Source organism: Ambystoma mexicanum, chromosome 13 (genome assembly GCF_040938575.1).
Source record: "Ambystoma mexicanum isolate Mex_15411 chromosome 13, UKY_AmexF1_1, whole genome shotgun sequence".
NCBI lineage: Eukaryota > Metazoa > Chordata > Amphibia > Caudata > Ambystomatidae > Ambystoma > Ambystoma mexicanum.
Genome location: NC_090938.1, coordinates 97,847,897 through 97,870,760, shown reverse-complemented (window position 1 = coordinate 97,870,760; position 22,864 = coordinate 97,847,897). Strand labels below are relative to the sequence as shown.

Genomic DNA, 22,864 nt, shown 5'->3' with positions numbered 1-22,864 from the left:
ATATTGTTACTGGGACAGACCCAAGCCTTGAGGTGGCCTTGGTATTCTCCACCATGGGGTCTGTGTTAGGCAGAAACCTGTGCAGTTCCCTTGGGGAACACTGCAAAAGATTTAAGACTACAGGTATAGCAGTAAACCCACTTGGTAGCAGTCTGCACCACCCAGATTTACCTGGTAGCTGTGGCTGAGCAGTCAGACTTCCCTCAAGAAGAGTTAGGCAGTATGCAAAGTATACACAATATGTACTCAGGCACAATAGCACAAGCAAACACTGACCAGAGCTTGGTTTCAAAAGTATATAGTTATTTATTTTTAAGAACACACAACTTGAAAACACTCTAGCAAAATATAATAAAACACTCCAAACACAGTTATATGGAAAGCAGTCCCAATCCTTATTCCTATCTAGACAACTCTAGGTTAACACCACATAATTAAAACAGAGGTGAGCGCTTAACGTTAGATGACACTCTAGTAGGTTAAAGAAGGGAGGGAAAAAGAGCAGAATTAGGATAAACACACCACTCTAAGGTCAAGAACACTTTTGGTAAGCTCAAAGAAGCACAAAGTCACAGGTGAGCAAAAGTCACTAAGCAGGGCCCACTCTTAGAGCAGACAGAGCGAAAACGTGCCCAAGATCACACAGTTGGTAGGGATTCAGAGTCTTGCAAAAGAGTTCGGAAAAGAGTTAGAGAGGCTCAGAAAGTTTAGCCAAAGTGTCCCAGGCAATCCCAGGATCGAAAGCCGAGGGCTAAAACTACCTCGTACAGTCGGTGGCAAGGGAAGCCAGGCGGAACACGGTACCTTAACGGAAAGGATCCTCCAGCGGGGGCAGTTGTTCCAGGCAGTGGCAGCAAGGCTCGACGTCGGTCAGGGGAGAAGAAGATCTCGCTGAAGAGCAGAAGAAGAAGGTCGTTGCACTGCCCGGGAAGAAACGAGCCGCGGAGTCCTCCGGTTAAAGGGTTGTACCGACTTTCGCGGTTGGGGTAAAAGTGGTGGGGTTCCGGTTGCCGGGGTGCTTGGCACTGGCAAGGCGGCCACGGGATACCTCGAAGAACGGAAAGAAGGTGAAAACTGGTTGTCCCCACCAGTCAAGGGAAGGAGCCACTCCGTTAAGAGTTCTCCTCGGTCGTCGGGAAAAGTGGTGAGATGGTTCAGCAGGGCTCCACCGGCGGTGTCGTCGTAGCAGATCAGCTCAGCTCGTCCCTCTTTGGATCCTTAGGTCCTGTGGCGACTTCTGAAGTTCCAGTCCCCAAAGCCCTGCTTTTATGCAGCAAACCCCCATTCACCCAGCCTAGCTGTCACTCAACCATGCTAAGTGGTGAGCCGGCCGGCTCACCACTTGGGCCAATCAGGACGGAGTGCGACTTGAGTTACCTAGGTAACTCAGTCCAGGGTGCCTAAATCCCCCTCCACCCCTCCTAAGTACCCCAGACAGAGTGGCACCACTTTGGAGGGCTTCTGTGGAGAAGCCCGCCAAAAGTGAGACAAAGGGCTCTACTGTGGGTCAGAGTTACAGAGGCGAACGCCAACGCCATTTTAGTATCAAGTTTTGGCAAAAAATCCCAACCGGAGTTATAATAATAAATATATAAACCTGCGGTATGTTTAAGGCTACCGTAAATAAATAATTAAATGTGTTAGCCTAAAACAATGGGAAATCCCATAGGAAAATATTCGCGGTCGAATATAAAAAGTAGTTTCCACTGCCACCAGCCAAAACTCGATCAGGGGGGACGGAGACGTGCCCCCGCGACTAACAGACCCTGGGGCAATCGAATTGCCCCAGCCAGTACGTCCACAATATGATGGTTTGTACTGGTTCTGTTCAGGATTTAAGACTAGTAAAGTCTTTGGTGACTTTACATGCCCTGGGAGACAGTAGTCAGTCCCAGGGTATGGAGTCTATGTTGGGGAGTCCCTAGGACACCCCTGGGTTACGGCACAGAGGGTGCTGTGTAACCCACATCCAAAAAAATACATGAGGCCCTATGGAGTAAAAGACCCCATAGCCCATTCAACACAAGGTTTAACCAAGAAAACACACTTCAACATGCCCAAGAGTGAGGGTAAAAGAGTCTCACTCTTGGCAGGAGAAGAAAAAATAAACCCCAGAAATCCAGCAAAGCTGCTGGGGGACTCACTAGGTAGGGAAATTCAGCCTAAACAGAGAATTCTCCCTAACACTCGCCCCCCCCAGACTAAGGGACAGGAGGATTTAATCCACTCCTGGATGAACCTCATACCTCTAGTCGATGATATACATCCTAGAGAGTCCATCAGCATTTTGATGGTGACACCCTGACCTGTGCTCAATGGTGAAATCGACCCCTTGCAGGCAGATTGACCATCTCAATAGTTTTGGATTTTCCCCTTTCATTTGCATTAACCATCTCAAGGGTTGGTGGTCAGTCTGAATAACAAAAGTAGAACCATACAAGTATGGCCTAAACTTCTTCAGTGCCCACACAATAGCAAAGCATTCTCTTTCGATAGTTGCCCACCTTGTCTCAGGATCCTTCAGTTTCCTACTGATGAAGCAAATGGGGTGCTCCCTACCCTTCTCATCCAGTTGGCTTAGAACTGCACCTATACCTACATTGGAAGCATCAGTTTGTACAATGAAAGTTTGGTGGTAGTCAGGAGCTCTTAACACTGGAGCTTGGCAAAGAGCTCTCTTCAGTTTTTCAAAGGCCTGATTGCACTCCTCATTCCATTTTACCTTTTTAGGGAATTTGGGAGAGGAGATTACATTCAGTGGAGAAGCTATGGTCCCATAGTTCTCAATGAAATTCCTGTAATACCCAGTGAGGCCTAGGAAAGCTCTCACTTGGGTTTGAGTAGTTGGTGTTGTCCAATTTTGCACAGCTTCAATCTTGCTGAGCAAAGGCCTTATTTCTCCACCTCCTACCTCATGTCCAAGGTAGACCACCTTACTTTGACCAATCTGGCACTTACTGGCTTTGATTGTCAAATGGGCCTGTTCAAGGGCCTGCAACACATGTCCTAGGTGGTTCACATGCTCCTCCCAGGAGTGGCTGAAGACTGCAATGTCATCCAAGTATGCCATGCAGAAATCTTCCATCCCAGCTAGAACTTGGTTCACCATCCTTTGGAATGTGGCAGGTGCATTTTTTAGTCCAAAAGGCATGACCTTAAACTGGTACAAGCCAACTGGGGTTGAAAATGCAGTTTTCTCCTTGGCATGGTCTGTCAGGGCTATTTGCCAATAGCCTGACGTCAGGTCAAATGTGCTGAGGTACTTGGCTGCACCAAGTTTATCCACCAACTCATCTGTCCTGGGCAAAGGGTGGGCATCAGTCTTGGTGACTGCATTTAGAGCTCTATAGTCCACACAGAATCTCAAGTCTTTGGATCCTGCCTTTGGTACTAACACAACTGGGCTAGACCATGGACTAGTAGAGGGCTCTATTACCCCGAGATCAAGCATCTTCTTGACCTCTCCTTTGATGTGGGTTCTGATATGTTCTGACATTCTGTATCCTCTGCTTTTGACTGGCAGACAGTCACCAGTGAGTATCTCATGCTGGCCCCAAGGGGTCAAGCCTGGTGACAGTGAGAACAGGGAGGCAAACTGATTTAACATAGATTTGCACTCCTCTTGTTGCTCAGGTGTCAGGTCTGAAGAGAGATTGACTCCTTCAACTTTTTCATCTAAAGGCACACCTCTGAGGAGATCAGGGAGAGATTCACTCTCTTCTCCCTCTGCAGCTGAAGCTAGAAGCAAGGCTCCTACATCAGGTCTGGAGATGTATGCTTTTAGTCGGTTGGTGTGGAAGACTCTAGGAGCTTCCCTGGGTCTGCCCAGATCCACCAGATAGTTGACCTCTCCAAGTCTTCCCACAATCTTGAAGGGTCCCATCCATTTGTCTTGCAAGGCCCTCTGCCTTGTTGGGAGCATAACTAGAACTAGCTGGTCTTGAGTAAACTCAACCATGTTAGCCTTCTGGTCGTGCCAATGTTTGACCAGAGCTTGACCAGCTTTCAAGTTGTCACTTGCTTCTGCCATCATGTGTGACATTCTCCTCCGGAGACCTATCACATAGTCAGTCACTCGGACTGGCTTGAGGGGAGGAGCACCTTCCAATCCCTCCTTAATCAGGGCCAATGGACCTCTGACTGGATGGCCATAGAGAAGCTCAAAGGGAGAATAACCTACTCCCTCCTGAGGGACTTCTCTATAAGCAAAGAGAAGGCATGGCAGTAGAAGGTCCCACTTTTTCTTAAGGGGTTCTTCTAAAGCACCTATCATGCTCTTCATGGTTCTGTTAAACCTTTCAACCAACCCGTTTGTCTGAGGGTGGTATGCGGTTGAGAACTTGTAGGTAACTCCACAGGTTTTCCACATGGCTTTCATGTAGTGGGACATAAAGTTTGACCCCCTGTCAGAGATTACCTCCTTAGGAAACCCAACCCTGGTAAAAATACCAAGGAGGGCCTTAGCCACAGCCGGAGCTGTAACAGTCCTCATAGGAATTGCCTCAGGGTACCTAGTAGCATGGTCTACTACAACAAGGATAAACCTGTTGCCTGAGGAGGTTGGGGGATCAAGGGGACCAACAATGTCAATCCCTACCCTCTCAAATGGGACTCCCACAACTGGGAGAGGCACTAAAGGTGCCACATTCTTGGAACCAACCTTACCAGAAGTCTGGCAGGTGTGGCAGCTCTTACAATATCTGTCTACTTCAGCCCCCATCTTTGGCCCATAAAAGTAGAGAGAGAGCCTTTCCTTGGTCTTCTTGAAACTCAAGTGACCAGCCAAAGGTATCTCATGGGCTAGTTGTAAGAACTGTTGTCTGTTCTCTTGTGGGACTACAAGGCGTTTGTAGTCTCCAGGTTCAGACCCAGTTGGTTCACTGTAGAAGAGGCCATCTTCCCAGTGTAACCTATACTTCCCAGGCTCTTGCCCATCAGCCTGAGAAGCTGCCTGGTGGCGGAGACCTTCCAGAGTTGGACATTCTCTTTGCCCCTTACGAAAAGCTGCCCTGCTAGGCCCACCTTCTGCCAGTAAAGACTGCAGCTCAGGATGGTCCTCAGGGTCCAAATCTCCAATAAGGTTTGGGCCTCCTTCTAGCTCTTCCTCAGAGTCTAGCTCAACCACACAGGGTTGTACCTCCCTCTCAGCCTCAGCTGGAGGTGGAGTTACAGGTGTAACTTTGGACAACCTAGGGGAAGTCCTTGTTGGAAGCACTGGAGTGCTTGCTGCTGGCTTTTTCCTAGGAGTCTTGGGTTGCCCCTTTGCTCTTGATCTGGTAGTTACTGCAGCAAGTTGCTCCAGTGGGAGAGGAGTGATTTCTGTCATCATCTCCTGAGATAACCCTCGCAGGGTTTTCTCTCTTGCAGGTTTTGTGAGCTCCTGTAACCTTTTGCTAGGTGGTCTGGGGGTATGTGACACAACTCCAAGAGCCTTGAGGTCATTACCCAACAGAACCCTACCTGGCACTTCACATTGTACACTGACAGGTATTTTTACAGCCATATCATTACATTGGATGAGAACTGGTAACTGGGGACACATCTGCACAGGCCCACCAGCTAACTTGGTGAGGCATTTGGGTGCCTTAGCAACATCCTCTGCCTTGAAAAATGATTCATCCACCACAGTTATGCTGGCTCCAGTGTCCCTAATGGCAGGAGTCTCCTGACCATTCACCTGGACACTGTCCTTATAATACTCTTTAGTATTATCTGGGATGGAGTTATAGACATCTAAATTCTGTTGCTCCCACAACCCCAGAGAGACTAAAGAAACACTAGCTGAGACTCCAGTGGGTTCATCAGCTAGTAATAGAAAGTTTCCACTTGCCATATGTACTTCCTCTTCTGGAGCGAAGGCTAAGGAGGCAAGCTGGACCCCTGAAGGTTTACCCTTACATCTGGGATCTCCTTTCACATGGTCAGTAGCCTTACAAACAAAGCATGAGCCAAAGGCTCGCTGGAATGGAGGCTTGGTCTGACCCCCTTCTGGTCTGGGACCAGAAGGTACACTAGCCTGATTCGGTTTCCCTGGTGGCTTACCCTTATAGTTTTGTTTGGGGCCCTCTTTGGAATTTGTAGTATTAGAATTCTCTTTGGAGTCCTTTTTAGGCTGTTTCTCCCCATCCCTCTTCTGAGTTACCCCAGAGTCCTTGTGAGTGGCCCTGTTGGCAACCCACAAGTCAGCAGCCCTAGCTAGCTTCCGGGAATCTAATTCCTTGGAATCAGCCAAGTGTTGTCTGAGCTCAGGAGAGCAGGCGTCATAAATAGTCTCCAACATAAACAAATTCTTCATACCTTCATAAGTGTTCACCTTGTAACCCTTAATCCATCCCTCTAAGTTTTTCAACCCTTCACTCACCCAGGTAGCCCAAGGGGTACCATCATGCTTTTTGAGGCTCCTAAACCTCTTAAGATACTGGGAAGGGGTCTTCCCAAATCTAGCTATCAAAGCTAGCTTCACACATTCATAGTCCTTCTTATCCTCCTCCCCCATCTCCATTACCACATCAGTTGCAACAGGGGGAAGCCTAGAGAACAACCAGGTGAGTAAGTCATTTCCTGTGATGTTCTGGAGCCCATGATTATATTCAAACAGAGACAACCAATCCAACACATCCAACTTAGGCTCATACATACCAACCAATTCTTTAGGCATCCGGGGTCTTTTAGGACTGGAACTTCTAGATGAGCCAGAGAGAGAAGCATTTTCAACAGATAATTTCTTCATTTCTAAGTCATACTTGAGCTCCATTTCCCTTAGCCTTAGTTCTTTGTCAGTTTGAGCATTAAGTTTCTTATACTCCAATTCTAGTTTCATTTTCTCCAGTTCAAAGTACTGAGGACTAAATGTGGGACCTGGTAAAGGTCCAGTAGGTACAGCAGGTAGAGCAGGCAGAGGCCTAGGGGGGACAGTCACAACAGCCTCACCCTCCTCTTCTGACTCTTCCTCAGAATCATCAACATTTTGCTCCATGTTAATTTCAATACTGTCATCTACAGTTGCTGGAGTGGTAGGTTCCTCTGAACCATCACCCAGACTTTGGTTAGCTAACAATCTTTCAATCAGCTCCATTTTCTTGCCCTTAGTCAGGAGATCCTTATGTTTACAGAGCACTCTTAAACAATCAGCAGTTTTGGCTGCAAGGGACTCTTGACTATAGCTTTCTATAACTGACATGTTAGAGGATTACTTTTACAGTGCTAAGCTTTGTGGTTAGTTGCACTAAGGTATCTAGAGCACAATAAAATGTATACTCAATACAAATCCCACCGCTGCCACCAGTGTTAGGCAGAAACCTGTGCAGTTCCCTTGGGGAACACTGCAAAAGATTTAAGACTACAGGTATAGCAGTAAACCCACTTGGTAGCAGTCTGCACCACCCAGATTTACCTGGTAGCTGTGGCTGAGCAGTCAGACTTCCCTCAAGAAGAGTTAGGCAGTATGCAAAGTATACACAATATGTACTCAGGCACAATAGCACAAGCAAACACTGACCAGAGCTTGGTTTCAAAAGTATCTAGTTATTTATTTTTAAGAACACACAACTTGAAAACACTCTAGCAAAATATAATAAAACACTCCAAACACAGTTATATGGAAAGCAGTCCCAATCCTTATTCCTATCTAGACAACTCTAGGTTAACACCACATAATTAAAACAGAGGTGAGCGCTTAACGTTAGATGACACTCTAGTAGGTTAAAGAAGGGAGGGAAAAAGAGCAGAATTAGGATAAACACACCACTCTAAGGTCAAGAACACTTTTGGTAAGCTCAAAGAAGCACAAAGTCACAGGTGAGCAAAAGTCACTAAGCAGGGCCCACTCTTAGAGCAGACAGAGCGAAAACGTGCCCAAGATCACACAGTTGGTAGGGATTCAGAGTCTTGCAAAAGAGTTCGGAAAAGAGTTAGAGAGGCTCAGAAAGTTTAGCCAAAGTGTCCCAGGCAATCCCAGGATCGAAAGCCGAGGGCTAAAACTACCTCGTACAGTCGGTGGCAAGGGAAGCCAGGCGGAACACGGTACCTTAACGGAAAGGATCCTCCAGCGGGGGCAGTTGTTCCAGGCAGTGGCAGCAAGGCTCGACGTCGGTCAGGGGAGAAGAAGATCTCGCTGAAGAGCAGAAGAAGAAGGTCGTTGCACTGCCCGGGAAGAAACCAGCCGCGGAGTCCTCCGGTTAAAGGGTTGTACCGACTTTCGCGGTTGGGGTAAAAGTGGTGGGGTTCCGGTTGCCGGGGTGCTTGGCACTGGCAAGGCGGCCACGGGATACCTCGAAGAACGGAAAGAAGGTGAAAACTGGTTGTCCCCACCAGTCAAGGGAAGGAGCCACTCCGTTAAGAGTTCTCCTCGGTCGTCGGGAAAAGTGGTGAGATGGTTCAGCAGGGCTCCACCGGCGGTGTCGTCGTAGCAGATCAGCTCAGCTCGTCCCTCGTTGGATCCTTAGGTCCTGTGGCGACTTCTGAAGTTCCAGTCCCCAAAGCCCTGCTTTTATGCAGCAAACCCCCATTCACCCAGCCTAGCTGTCACTCAACCATGCTAAGTGGTGAGCCGGCCGGCTCACCACTTGGGCCAATCAGGACGGAGTGCGACTTGAGTTACCTAGGTAACTCAGTCCAGGGTGCCTAAATCCCCCTCCACCCCTCCTAAGTACCCCAGACAGAGTGGCACCACTTTGGAGGGCTTCTGTGGAGAAGCCCGCCAAAAGTGGGACAAAGGGCTCTACTGTGGGTCAGAGTTACAGAGGCGAACGCCAACGCCATTTTAGTATCAAGTTTTGGCAAAAAATCCCAACCGGAGTTATAATAATAAATATATAAACCGGCGGTATGTTTAAGGCTACCGTAAATAAATAATTAAATGTGTTAGCCTAAAACAATGGGAAATCCCATAGGAAAATATTCGCGGTCGAATATAAAAAGTAGTTTCCACTGCCACCAGCCAAAACTCGATCAGGGGGGACGGAGACGTGCCCCCGCGACTAACAGACCCTGGGGCAATCGAATTGCCCCTGCCAGTACGTCCACAATATGATGGTTTGTACTGGTTCTGTTCAGGATTTAAGACTAGTAAAGTCTTTGGTGACTTTACATGCCCTGGGAGACAGTAGTCAGTCCCAGGGTATGGGAGTCCCTAGGACACCCCTGGGTTACGGCACAGAGGGTGCTGTGTAACCCACATCCAAAAAAATACATGAGGCCCTATGGAGTAAAAGACCCCATAGCCCATTCAACACAAGGTTTAACCAAGAAAACACACTTCAACATGCCCAAGAGTGAGGGTAAAAGAGTCTCACTCTTGGCAGGAGAAGAAAAAATAAACCCCAGAAATCCAGCAAAGCTGCTGGGGGACTCACTAGGTAGGGAAATTCAGCCTAAACGAAGAATTCTCCCTAACAGTCTGGCATGGATTCACATGCTCATGAATATTCCCCGTCGTCAGGCCGGGAATCCTCGGTATAGAAAAAATCAGTATCAGTTTCGTTTCTGATCTGTCTTTCTCAGTAGTAACCAATCACTGGTCTCTGGGTCATACTGCCCCCAGCCAATGCTGCCCTCTCCCTAAGCCCCACCCCTGGCAGCCATCCTCAGATTTTTACCGCACGTTCAAGTGTTGGGAGTCCTCGTGCTTAGCTCTCGAGCTTTTGCTGCGTTTTTGCGCTTTTTTCAGGAGATTTTCTCATTTTTTCGGTTAAAAGAGCCTCACGCTCCACCGTTTCTACTTCCGATCAACGGGGATCCGTTTCGGAGTTTTCTACGCCCCTCAAGGGTGAAGATTTCACCGAGTTACGCTTTTGGAGGATTCCAGAAGTTCCGAGGCCTACCCCGGACATGGCCCAGGAGAAAGGGAGCTCGACGCCCGGGAAGCTATTCAGGACCTACCCTGGATGCCAGCTTCAGAACGTTTTCAAGGAGGACGAGCATTCGTTATGCCTCTACTGTCTCCATGAGGACAAGACGCACAAGGAGAAGGACTGCGCGTTTTGTGGAAACATGTTGGAGTGGACCATGAAGGATCGCCACCTCTGTCTCGCCAACTGGCTGTAAGGTAAGAGCCCGCCAGGCGAGAAGAAGTCGTCCGAGCGGTCTTCTAAGTCCTGTGAGGGTGCTCCGGCGACGGTGGCCCAACAAAAGGCTAAGCACCGCGAGTCCGCGGGCACCGGGAGCGCCGAACGGTCGGGCTCCTTGGCTGCCAGGCAGGGCGCACCCTCCCCGGCGCCATCGACCACGAGCCAACGCTCTGGCTCGGGTAAGAGGAAGTCCGAGAACCCGGCGAAGCTTCTGGAGAGGCCCCGGTCAATCTCGAAGACTCCGGCAGAGGGGGGAGCGAGGCTCGGACCCTCCCCCGAAGGTGAAGGCCCCATGCGCACAGAAGGTGACGTTGGCCGTGATTCACCCTGCTAGGACCTCGATTGAGGATGTCGCCGCGGCCCTGGCTCAGCCTGTGGAGGCTACACCAGTGGAGGTGCCCTCAGGTACCAGAGTCTCCCTGCCACCGCGGAGGGAGTCGTCTTTCAGGCCCATCGAGAAGACCCCCAAGAAGTCCTCGTTGGAAAAGGGGGTGAGGGGGTGGTGGCCGTCATGGATACGGACACGACCTCTGAAGAGGAGCTCATCCAAGTCGTGGAGGAGATCCAGCCCATCGGGAGGGATCCCGACGAGGGCGACGGTGACGCAGACGAGGCTCCTCAAGAGCCCTCGCTCTCGTCGTTTCCGGCGCCGCAGGACACCTGAGCGGCCATTTTGTCAGCCATCCAGTCCTTCTGCTCGGAGATAAGGACTAGGTTGCCCCTTCCCCTGACGGAGGAGCCTGAGCCAGACCCGACGGAGGATCCGGAGCCAGGACCTTCGGGGAGCCCACTGCTTAAAAGGAGGACGACGCATCCTAGGCCTCCTCTCCCGCCTCTGCGGCCTGCTCTGCCTTCCCCCCGGTCCACTACCCACGGGGATGATACAGGCATGGACACGACTACGACGGGTACGGATGACGACGGAGGCGACGACGGGACGTGCCCCCCGTCGCCCCCTGCCCGGGCGTCCCCGCCCGACGAGATTGGATCCTTCCATGCAATGATCTCCAGGGCATCCGAGCTCTTCCAGCTCTGCCCGAGGAAAAGAAGGAGGGGTTCCTTTACCAGCGGCGCGAGGCTAAAAGGAAGACGGTCCTCGCCGTACCGCTTCTTGATGACATCTGGGATGAGGGGCTCGCCCTCCTCAATAACCCTGCCACGGCTCCTGCGAAGAGGGACCGGTACGAGAAGAAGTACCGGGTCCCCGACGCTGCCCCCTTGTGACTTAGGGCACAACCTACCCCGGACTCGGTTGTTTCAGCGGCGGCCAAGAAGAAAGCGGGGGGGCATCGGCCTCGACCTCAACCTCCCCTCCGGACGGCGAGGGTAGGAAACTGGATGCGATGGGACGACGGGTCATTTCATCTGCAGCGACGACCATCAAGGCGGCCAACCCCCTGGCCATCGTAGCTACGACAGGGAGTTGTGGTTCAACATCGCCCCTCTGTTGGACTTCCTACCGGATGCCAAGAGCGCTGAGGCCCTGGAAATCTTGCAGGAAGGTGAGATTGCCTTGGACCACGCCATTACGGTGGCTACGGACATCGCTGACACCGGTTTGTCAGTTGGGCAACAGCGTTTGCCTGAGACGACGCGGATGGCTCAGGGCGACGGATTTCTGCCAGGACGTTCAGACCAAGGTTTTGGGCATGCCCTTCGATGGGAACAACCTTTTTGGCAAGGCGGTTGATGAATCCCTTCAGGCGATGAAGACGGACACGGAGACGGCCCGTGCACTGGGTGTGCTCCAACAGCGACGGCCGTCCTTTCGGAGCTCCGGAGGCAGACAGGGTGCCTCCAAGGGAGCCGGCAGCAGCTCCTCCACTTACCATCAAGCGGCAAAGTCTTCGTCGCAGGAGGCCTACAGGGGATGCAGCAAGTCGGGTGGATCCCGGCGTCGTCGTCAAGGAGGCAAAGCGGCCTCCAAGCAAGATTAAACCGTCCGTCGGGTCAGGCCCCCGCCGAAGCACCCCGGTGGGAGGCCGGCTGACGAAGTTCGTCGGCGTGTGGGAGTCCATCTCCACCGACCGTTGGGTGCTGGACGCCCTAGCCCTGGGGCACGCCCTCGAGTTCCAGAAGAAGTGCCCCCGCATCCCTCCCGTGGCCAGGAAGGAAAATCACGTCCCTCAACTGCTGTTGGAAGTAAGGGCGATGCTCAGAAAAGGTGCCATCGAGCTCGTCCCGAAGAGGCTTCGGGGCTCCGGAGTTTACTCAAGATACTTCCTTGTGAGGAAGAAGACAGGAGGATGGCGTCCCATCCTGGACCTGCGACGACTAAACAAATACATCAAGGCACAGAAGTTCTGGGTGGTCACCCTCCAGCACGTGCTGGGACAGCTGGAGGAGGGCGATTTCCTGTCGTCGTTGGACTTGGAGGATGCTTACTTCCACATCCCTATTCTAAAGAGGCACCGAATGTTCCTCAGGTTCGTGGTCAAAGGGCGGCACTACCAGTTCAAGGCCCTCCCGTTCGGATTGAAATCGGTGCCCAGGGTGTTCACCAAGTGCCTAGCACCGGTGGCGGCGTGGCTGCAGGGGATCCACGTCTACCCCTACCTGGACGACTGGCTCATACGGGCAAGGACAAGGGAGCTCGCCGTGGAACACACTGCAAAGTCCGTCCAGCTGCTCACGGACCTGGTGTTCTCCATCAACTTTCCAAAATCCCACCTGGTCCCGTCGCAAGTCGCCCTGTTTCTGGGAGCACAGCTCGACACAGTGGTGCGGCGGGCCTCTCCGTCGGAGGAAAGGATAAGGACCATCCTAGGAAAGGTGCAACGTCTACTGGCCACGGACGTGGCCAGAGTGAGGTCTATCAAGTCCCTCCTCGGAATGATGTCCTCCTGCATTTATCTGGTGCCCCATTGCAGACTTCGGATGCGGCCCTTGCAAGAATTCCTCGACGCCCATTGGATCCAGACGACGGGCAGCTTCGAGGACAGGATCTCGCTCGACGAAACGTTCCGTCAGGCGATACGATGGTGGGGTGTCTGCGCTCATCTGACAGCAGGAACAGGCTTCCTATCCCCGGCCCACCAGGTGACGGTGACGACGGATGCCTCCCTGGAAGGTTGGGGAGCGCACACCGGGGGCCTCCACGCGAGAGGCCTTTGGTGCTCGGAGGAGAAGACACTCCACATCAACATCTTGGAGCTACGCGCAGTGTTCTGGGCCCTCAGGTCCTTCCTTCCGTCCCTCAAGGGCAAGGTGGTGAGGATCTTCACCGACAACACCATCACAATGTTTTACATTCGGAAGCAGGGCGGAACCAGATCCCCTGCCCTGTCCAAGGAAGCCCAGGATCTGTGGCATTGGGCCATCGCACAAGGGATGTTTCTGGTACCCTTCCATCTGGCAGGGATAAAAACACCATCGCCGACTCACTCAGCAGGGAGCTGCGCTCGTGCCACGAGTGGGAACTGCGCCAGGATCAAGTAGACCGATTCTTCCGACGATGGGGCGAACCCCAGATCGATCTCTTCACGACGGCGGCGAACTCCAAGTGCCGGAGGTTCGCCAGCAGGTTTCCCCAACCGAGGAGCATGCGCGATGCTTTCACGTTCCCCTGGGACGGCCTGTTCCTTTATGCATTCCCGCCGTTGCTACTCCGGCTCGTCATCCAGCTCAAGAGGTCCCATTGCAGGATGATCCTCGTCACACCGGCGTGGCCGAGGCAGATCTGGTTCCCGGACCTTCTGGACTTGTCAGCGTCCACACCAGTCAAGCTACCGACGGACGCGGATCTTCTCTCCAGAGAAGGAGGCGCCATTCTTCATCACGAGTTGAACTTGCAGGCCTGACCCCTGCAGCACTAGAGTTTGGAGGATACGACATCCCGGCCGACTGCAGAGAGGTTCTTGCAAAGGCCAGGGCATCCTCAACTCTCAAGTGCTACGGACACAAATGGAAGAGGTTCTCTGTCTGGTGCCGGGCACAGAAGATTAACCCTCTGCGGATTACGGCCCCTCAAGTATTGCCGTACCTACTGTCTTTGGCCAAAGCTGGCCTATCTCACGCTTCCATCAAGGTACATGTGGCTGCCGTCTCACGTTACACCAGAACTACAGGACGGGCGTCCTTGTGGTCTCATCGTCTGGTGAAGGAATTTATGAAAGGACTGTTCCGATCATTCCCGCCGGTGAAGGCCTCTGCCCCGGCGTGGGAGCTCAACATGGTACTAACTAGGCTCTTGGGGGCCCCATTCGAGCCTATGCATTCAGTGCCATTGAAGTTTGTCGTGGAAGACAGCATTCCTCGTGGCCATCACCTCTGCACGACGAGTGGGAGAGATCCAGGCCCTGTCTTGCAAGCCTCCATACTTGACTTTTCACGACACAAGGGTGGTGCTGAGGACGCACCCCTCCTTCATGCCCAAGGTGCCGTCGGACTTCCACCTCAACGAGCCCTTGGTGTTGCCAGTTTTCTTCCTGTCGCCTTCGTCGCCGGCTGAGAGGACTCTGCACTCGCTAGATGTAGCTAGAGCGCTGAAGTTCTACGTGAACCGCACGAAGAGTTTCCGGAAGACATCACAGCTGTTTGTGAACTTTGGACCTGTGAATCAAGGGAAGGCTCTCTCGAAGACTTCCATTTCCAGATGGCTCTCCGGATGCATCATGCACTGTCACCGGTTGGCAAACAGAACGCTGCCCGGCCGTCCGAGAGCCCATGCGACCAGAGCGATGGTGTGCCCCTGCTCGACATCTGCAGGGCTGCTACGTGGAGGTCGACGCACACCTTCACGAGATTCTACTGCGTCGACCGGGATTCCAGGGAGGAGTCCAGAGTCGGCCAGGCAGTGCTGCGCAACCTGTTCGCCTAAGGTGAGTCTGGTGAGGAGGTAAGAGTTGCTTAATGTTGAGTTGTTGTATTGCTTGATATTGAGCCTTGTGCCACCTCCCGTGGTTGTGCATGTGTATACTGCTATGTATTCTTATATTCATGAGGATGTGAATCCATGCCAGACCCCATGCTGGAGAAGGAACAAGTTACTTACCTGTAACTGTTGTTCTCCAGCATGGGTCTGGCATGGATTCACATGCGAACCCTCCCGCCTACCCCTCTGCGGCTCTTCACTTGGTCATACTGCCACTTCACGTGCTACCAAATCTGAGGATGGCTGCCAGGGGTGGGGCTTAGGGAGAGGGCAGTCATTGGCCCGGGGCAGTATGACCCAGAGACCAGTGATTGGTTACTACTGAGAAAGACAGATCAGAAACAAAACGGATACTGATTTTTTTTCTATACCGAGGATTCCCGGCCTGACGATGGGGAATATTCATGAGCATGTGAATCCATGCCAGACCCTTGCTGGCGAACAACAGTTACAGGTAAATAACTTTTTCCATTCTCGCTCCCTGAATCAGACTGTGTCAGAGCTGTCACTCTCGCTGCTGGAGCTCTTGTATTCTCTTCTTTTTCCCAGCGCCCCATCTCTGTGCCATTTTAAAAATTGTTCTAACATTGGCCCCAAGTCATTTTTCACAGTACCTGATTTGGCTTTTCTTTTGCTGTCGGGGTGGGCATCTGCTGAGGCTGGCATGCTGCAGACGTCCATGCGCCGTTTCTTCTTCGCTGGATGCTCCTGTTCCGCTGGTTCATCTTGGTTGTCGTCCCTTCCTTCGGATGCTTTGTCTGCTTCCACATCGATATTGGCCGCTGCTAGTTCCGCCATCTTCTGGACCAAGTCCATGCCGTGGACTGCTTCAGCTTTCTTGGCCCACTCCAGAAGCTGCTTCTCCTTTAGGGTGAAATAGTCGGCCATCCTTGTCTTGATTGTTGGTGAGGCTTTGGGACTCCTTCTGTGGCCTGCAGTCCTCAACCCCCCTGTGCTTGCTGTGTCAGCTTGTATTACACTCACTGCTGTCAGCAAAACAGGGTGGGGGACTGTACTGTACCGATGATATGTTCTTTTGGTAGTGAAATGAACTCTTCCACTGCCCTGCAACAAACTGGCTTTAGTCCACTTGAGCAGACTGCTCCCACCTTAACCCCACAGCGATGGGTAAGTTCTGTGGGTAGCTTATGGGAGTCTTTTGTGTGCAAGCCAAGTGTTTTGTTTGTCCCGGACTAGTGGCTTACAATTGCTTATAATGCAGACGTTCCTAAGGTTAGACTGCCTTGTTGCCGGAATGCAGCGTGCCCCCTTGTCTGCCTGTTTGCCGGTGGAGAAAACACTTAGCGGGGAGATCTCCTTTGGACACCCCCACCTCCTTTGGTCAGTACAATAAACACTGAAATGATTACACAGGCAACTTTTTTAAAGTTTGGAAAAACACACGGTCAAAGTTTATTAGGAGCAAGACAACTTGGGACGGTCCCAGCCACATTACAAACAGTCAGATACGGGTGACACTGTCACCTCTTTAGCCACTGGCCAAACTGACAAACTGCTGGTTACTTCCAGCACACTGGTACACCAGTGAGACACTCAGGGGCACTGACCAGGAGATTGTTGGCCTATCGTCCTAAGGAAGGAAGTCGGTGCCCGTCGAGGGATCGGCTCGAGCCCGGCCAATCCCGAGCCGCTGCAGCGTGAAATTCCTCATAGGCTAGGACCGTCCCGATACTCCGCCTGCAACAAAAACAATAGGAATTAGAAACAAATCATACAACACACTAAACTTATCTTCAATACTCATGCTATATACACTTAAAAAAAAACAAAAACTTGATGATACGACCGCCTCATCCTGGTCCTGTTTTTACTACAGGTCTGTCTGTATTTTCTGTATTTTCAGCACCCCAAACTCCTGAACGACCTTCTACATGCTTGCCCATGATTCTATACTTCGGCGTGGGTGGGTGGGGATTCACACCAGGCGGGAGCTGCTGGGACAAGGGCTGATGGCCAGCAGCTCCCGCCCTTATAAGTGCCCCCAGGGCGACCTGGCGGAAGCCAGGTGTCCCCAAAGGAACCCCCCCTTCCGCCTCCTTGAAAAGGGGGGGGAAAGAAAGAAGAGAGGCATGACCGGCGCCCTGTCCCTCTAGCGCCCCCTGCGGGGGCCGGTCAGCCTCTTATGCCTCTTCATTTCACTACCAAAAGAACATATCAGCCTCTTATGCCGGGTTCGGTTCCGCTATTGAAATGGCTGTGGCTGCTTGTTCTTCTCCCTGTGCGGATGCTCCGCGTCGTCCTGCTTCCAAAGCTGTCTTAACTTTTATGATCCGCCCGTGGGCTGCCGCTGTTTCCTTTGTTGTGCTGAAACAACCGCGGCTGCTTGTGTGCAGCAATGATGCCTGCAACAGTGCCCGAGGGGCTGGAGATAAGTCCGTCCTTCCCCCGCTCACTTCTGAGGTTCACGATTAGGGGGTCTCTGTTTTTGTGTGGCTGCCTGTGCTCCAAATTAAAACTGCGCAAAGGAGGTCTTTGCTTTTCCTCGCCTCCTGATATTCGCGGGTCCGCCTGAGTGAAATGAAAATCTTGATGCCGACTTTAACAAATCACTGGGGTTGTCTTCTCCTTCTGCTTCGTCTTTCAAGGGTCCGTCAGGGTAAATGGAAAAAAGTCCGGATTACCGACCAGAATCTTATGCAATAGAGAAGCTACAGATATTTAGTGACTGCCCCATTAATAACTCTGAAGTAAAAACTTTAAATTGTGAAGACAGACCTCATTAAATCTCATGGGAAACCAACCTCACAGAACTGAAATCTTTAAAGACAAGAATCCAAATAAATTTGAATAAAAATCCACAGTTTACCTCCTGATGAGCCACTGCATTGATAAGTGGTGAAACGCGTGTAGAGGATAACATTTGCAAAAATAAAATTCTTAATTTGGTTCGCCAGCCAACCAGTGTTTTGGAATTTTTTTTTGTTAAATGGAAACCTTGCTGCTATTTTCCAATTGGTCCTGTTCACACTTCTCCAGCTCCTCTCTTGATGCTTGCAATTATGCAGAGCCTGGGCAGTCTTTTTCTCCTGCTTCTCCGCCAGCACCAAGTGGCTGCCTTGGTGAAATGAAGACCTCACTGTCAACGAGAAAGCCCTGATTGTAGTGGTTTCTGCTCCCAAGTCGAACGTCGCTTAGTAAATGGCAGCTGGATCAAGACTCCAGCGACGGTGGTGCCTGGTAGAGGAGAGGCACGGAATGAGATGGGCTAGGTAGCCCCTCTTTGAACATCAAAGGCCCCTTGTCTCCACGTCTGTCTGGATGGGAGGGGGGCCTTTGATGTGAGGCGTCAGGGGCAGGGACTAACTGATGACACCTGCCCCTGCCACCTCCCTTCTGCAGTGGGCACCCATTGTATTGGGGACCTGGATGCCCGCCCTGTCACCGGCATGCTAATGGGGGGGGAGCACCTGAAAGGTGCTTTCCGGCCGGACCCACAACAAACCCACCTCCAAGCTTATGCCCCTCGGCCTCCCATACCGTAGGGCCCATGTTTATTTTCTTGCACAATTGAGTCAACCATCAGCATTTACTTACGGACTCGCTTCCAGACTGACCACCGTTATTTTCAATGGCCGGCGCCCTGGGGTCAGCCATATCACGTTGGCAGACGCAACACACCTTCTTTATTTACCACTGGGGCTAACTGATGGAGCCCCCTCACCTCAACCCGGGTTGTACCAATCGTTGGTACACCAGGCCTTGCAACAGGGGTAGCTATGCACAAACACCTGTGATCCCAGTGCAATCAGTTCAGTGGCCCTCCCACCCTAGTTGCAGGTTCACGTGGGATCCCTGTAATATGAAGGCCCACGTTCTCACCACCCCTAGGTCACCAGCCCCTTGGGCCACACACACACCTCGTTCAAAGACACACAATCCTACACACCCCCAACCTGGGACACCCCATCCTGCACTTGCAACCCAGATGGGGATTCAAACATACTTACCTCCTCTTCCCTTCTCACAGGCTACTTCAGGATAGCAGAATACGTGGAATATTCACGTGACAAATGTGTTATTTATATCGCGCCTTAATCCAAAGCGCCTTAGAGAGCACATATTTACATACAATATCACCCAACCAGGCTAAGACTACCAAATCGGTCTCAACCAACCTCACATCGGTTGCTCGTACCTCCATGTTCACCAATAGACTATCAGTGTGCCCCCCTCCCAGGGTGGTCACCAGCCAACACCTAACTTGCTTCCTTTCTCCCTCTCCGAATGCCATGGCTCATACAACTGTATATACTTCCAGCAACAATGTTATTACGACCATGTGTCCCTGTTTCACAATTGACTCTCCACTACTCCAATGATTGTTTACTTGCAATGTATGAATTATACTCCAATTGCCAACCATTCACACTGCAATGGTATATGCAGCCAAAGCTAACCACAATTTGGAAAAACTCACTATCGGGCGATCCACCCAATGTTTACTGCATCTATTTGTCAATGTTTAGCCTTGGAAATGACCCCTGAGGGTTGAAACACGTGTTGGCTACACAATTAAACATTTGTTGCACTCTTAAACCAGGATTTCTGACTCATTACTGGAGAGAATATGCTCTCATCCACATTATAATACCTGGTGAGAGTGTGAAGGGTCTCAAACCCCAGTCTTAACCTTTTCAGAATGAATGTCTCCTATCTATGCTGTAATCTACTTGGTGTTCTCGTTACCCTTCCTGTTGTGCATAGTAAAATATATTGAACTGGGCCGATGACCCTTTCATCACACTTCATAATTTGCTGATCTGCCAAGGGTTTGACTTCATCGGTAGGCCCCCCTTTACTTCGCCTACAAAATGTCTTCTACACTTAGCTCTTCAACATTCACTTCGTCAGACTTAATTCTTCATGCGTTTACTTCTTTCTGAACTTTGCTTTGTCTTCATCTTCACATTGTCAAGGTAGCAAAGAATATGGTAAGGTTGGTAACAAGGGAGTAAGGGAAAGAATATGTGCGAGAAAAGAAGGGGAGAGTTGGGGGGGGGCGGGGTTTCCACCCTGTAATGATGAAGTGAATGTTGGACGAAGTGAAAGACAGAAGAAGTGAAGTTATAGAGATGTAATGATAGGTAAATGAAGAAGTAAAGACATGCATCCATTTCACCAATTTACTCTGTTTGGTGTCCTGGTTCTTTGAAGTTGGTGACGATCAAGACAGTTAGGGCAGAAAGTAATGGCTCAACTGCTCTGCTTGCTAAATCTCAGTGTGCTTAGAAATAGACTCCCTGGTTTACTTTCACAGACCGAGAGTGGGAATGTCAGATATATGCTACCTAGATTATGCTTTCATTGCTTCTCCAAAGCTCATTGTCTTTAATTGAAGCCTTACATAGTTGGATTGGAAGTATTTCCATCGAAGACCTGCAGAATTTTACTAGAAAATGTTTTCCAAAGGCAAGTTAAATGTTTTGTTAGTGCACTGATGCAGAGCTATTTCCAGAATCGAAACGGGTAACTAGAATTGCTTGCCTTTGATATGTATGCAGGACAAAGCTTCTGTCCTTTTACTGATCCTGTGTTCTTTCTTTTACAGGTCCTTCACGGACATGCAACGTTTCTAAGCTTTGTTTATAACTGGGAACTGTTGATCTGGGAAACAGCACTGTTAATTTTCCTGCTGCGTTTAACTTCACTGGGATCAGAAACTATCAGGAAGTACAGTAATGTGTCTATTCTACTGACCGAGCAGGTATCAACAATGTAATTATCTGTGCGATGAGCTTGTAAATGGATCAGCCATGGTTTGACAAACGCCAATATGCAGATGCGGCCCACCAATAATGGAGGATGGGTAGTGCCCCACCACTCATTATAAGGTGGTCGAGAGTGAGATTGCTAAATAGGTCTGTGGGTGGTTCACATGAGCACTCTCCTGGCAGCGCCACACATTCATGTATGCCAGCCACTTGTGCAGGCACAATGTAGCATAATAGAATATTGGTCCAAGGAGGCTTTGGCGATGTCTGATATTAAGATCCCGGGCATGCGCATAACTGCACATCTTGGCGGTCTGCGCCTCTGAGCATTTAAGGTCTCTAAGTACCCAGGTTAAGGTGGGGTCTCATGGACTGATGTGCCAATGCAGTGACGAGGTAAGTAGGAAGTTTAAAAAGTGTGCAAGAGTGAATTGGATGGGTCAAAGGGACAGGTTGAGGGCAACGAGTTACATGGGGCAAAACTGTGGCAATAAGAGCGGCTGAACTCGAGACGGCGAGAGCGGCAATGGAAATTTACTGCCTGATTTAGGGTTAATATTATGCCCCATTTTGGAATCCCATAGGTTGCACTTACAAGTTCCCTTGGCGCACACCATGCTTTCCAACAAACTCCAACTCATCCACAGCCATCATAAATAGAGGTCCACGATGCAAAAAGCAAAAACATGCATACCATCCTACCAACATAACTGGACCCCCAAACCATGCACACCCCCCCTCGAAAAAAGAAACGTCTCAGCACCCACTAGTAGCCCCCACACTACACACACATCCAACTCGTACTATTATTTATTCATTCATATGCAGGAGGACCAAATCACTTCTGTTGTGTAAGGAACTCATGGTGGCAACAGTAAAGACAAGACACTAGTGATCACATTACAAGGGCGTTTATTAAACTGTATATGCAGGTTGGAAAAACACCTAATCTAAACCTAAATCTAAGATGAGGAATAAGCTTCAACCATCAACCAATAATAAGGCAGTCCTAGGGGTGTCTTGTCAAATGAAAGGGCCTATACTAAGAAAAACCTATTGCCAATCCTTTCGCTAAATACAAAAAGAAGTGTGGGATAATGTTCATACGCAAGAAGCAAGTGTTCACAAATAATTAGTCAGGCTGCAGCAGTCAGGGTTTTTCTTCCCCACGTTTTAAGCACTGGTCAAGGTAGGATTCTGGAGCACAGCACACGCTCAAGCTTTCCCAGCAGAGGCCAACAGTTCTGCTCTCAGGGATCGGGGTCTTCGGTGGTTATTTGTTTTCTACAAAAAGTATCTTGGCTCTGAGGAACTGATGTGTTTCAAAATAATAAACAAAAGTTATTTTCCGTATTCATGGCGGGTGATGACCTTGCACCCCTGGATCCCCCTCTTCCGGGCTCAGATCCACAAAATGTTCCTTGCGATATCGGGACCTTCGATGTTTAAATCTCTTGCTGCCGAAGGCCTGATATATTCAAAATGACTAACAAAAGTTCCTTTCTGATTTCAGTTAGTGATGATGCTCCACCCCTGGGCCCCCCTCTTCCAGGCTCAGACCCCTCTCGAATGTCAGTTTCCCTCCATCAGGTTCACTATGGCTTGATTTCAAAAGTTCTGATGCTTGTGAATCTGCTTAGAATCACACGATGTGCATATAGTCGGACATCTAGTGTAATCGCGGAGTATTGCGTCTTGTACTCTGAGATCGAAAGGGCACTTCGACAAGGGCATGCCTGTAACAGTATCCCTAAGGTGACGTGTAGTGTACCCAAAATCCCTCACGTGTTGAGGTCCCTCAGATTGTTTTTTTCTGCCCAGCTAGCTTGTCGCCTTATGCAGAGCTTGTAAAACTGCTAATTAATATCTTTGTCAACGACCTCCGTTCATTTATATATTCATCCCCTTTATCGACGACTACTTATCTACCACCTCCGAAGACTGCAGAAGACGACTCCAGACTTTGACGGCTGATGCTCCGGTCGACTGTGTGGCCATGGCCCTCTGGCCAGGTCTCCACAGTAGGGTGAGTGGGGTCCTGGGCTCTATTTCTTTTCAAGAATGTATTTCCTTCTCCCCTCTCTTTTCCCTTCTGGTTTTGCTGTCTCTATAAACCTGAGCTATGGACAGGACACCTTTTTTAAATTTTGCCCTTCTTGTAAAGGCAAATATCCCTGAAAGGACACACACAC

At 50.5% G+C, this 22,864-nt stretch overlaps 1 protein-coding gene across 3 annotated transcripts in view; it reads left to right on the top strand.

The window, feature by feature from the left end:
• PHTF1 (putative homeodomain transcription factor 1) overlaps positions 1–22,864 on the top strand; it is a 596,971-nt gene that overhangs the window by 362,643 nt on the left and 211,464 nt on the right. For all 3 annotated transcript variants that reach the window (XM_069633361.1, XM_069633363.1, XM_069633362.1), the window contains one exon: positions 20,510–20,665. In XM_069633361.1, the coding sequence (XP_069489462.1) occupies positions 20,510–20,665 (156 nt within the window). The remainder of the gene's footprint in view (positions 1–20,509; positions 20,666–22,864) is intronic.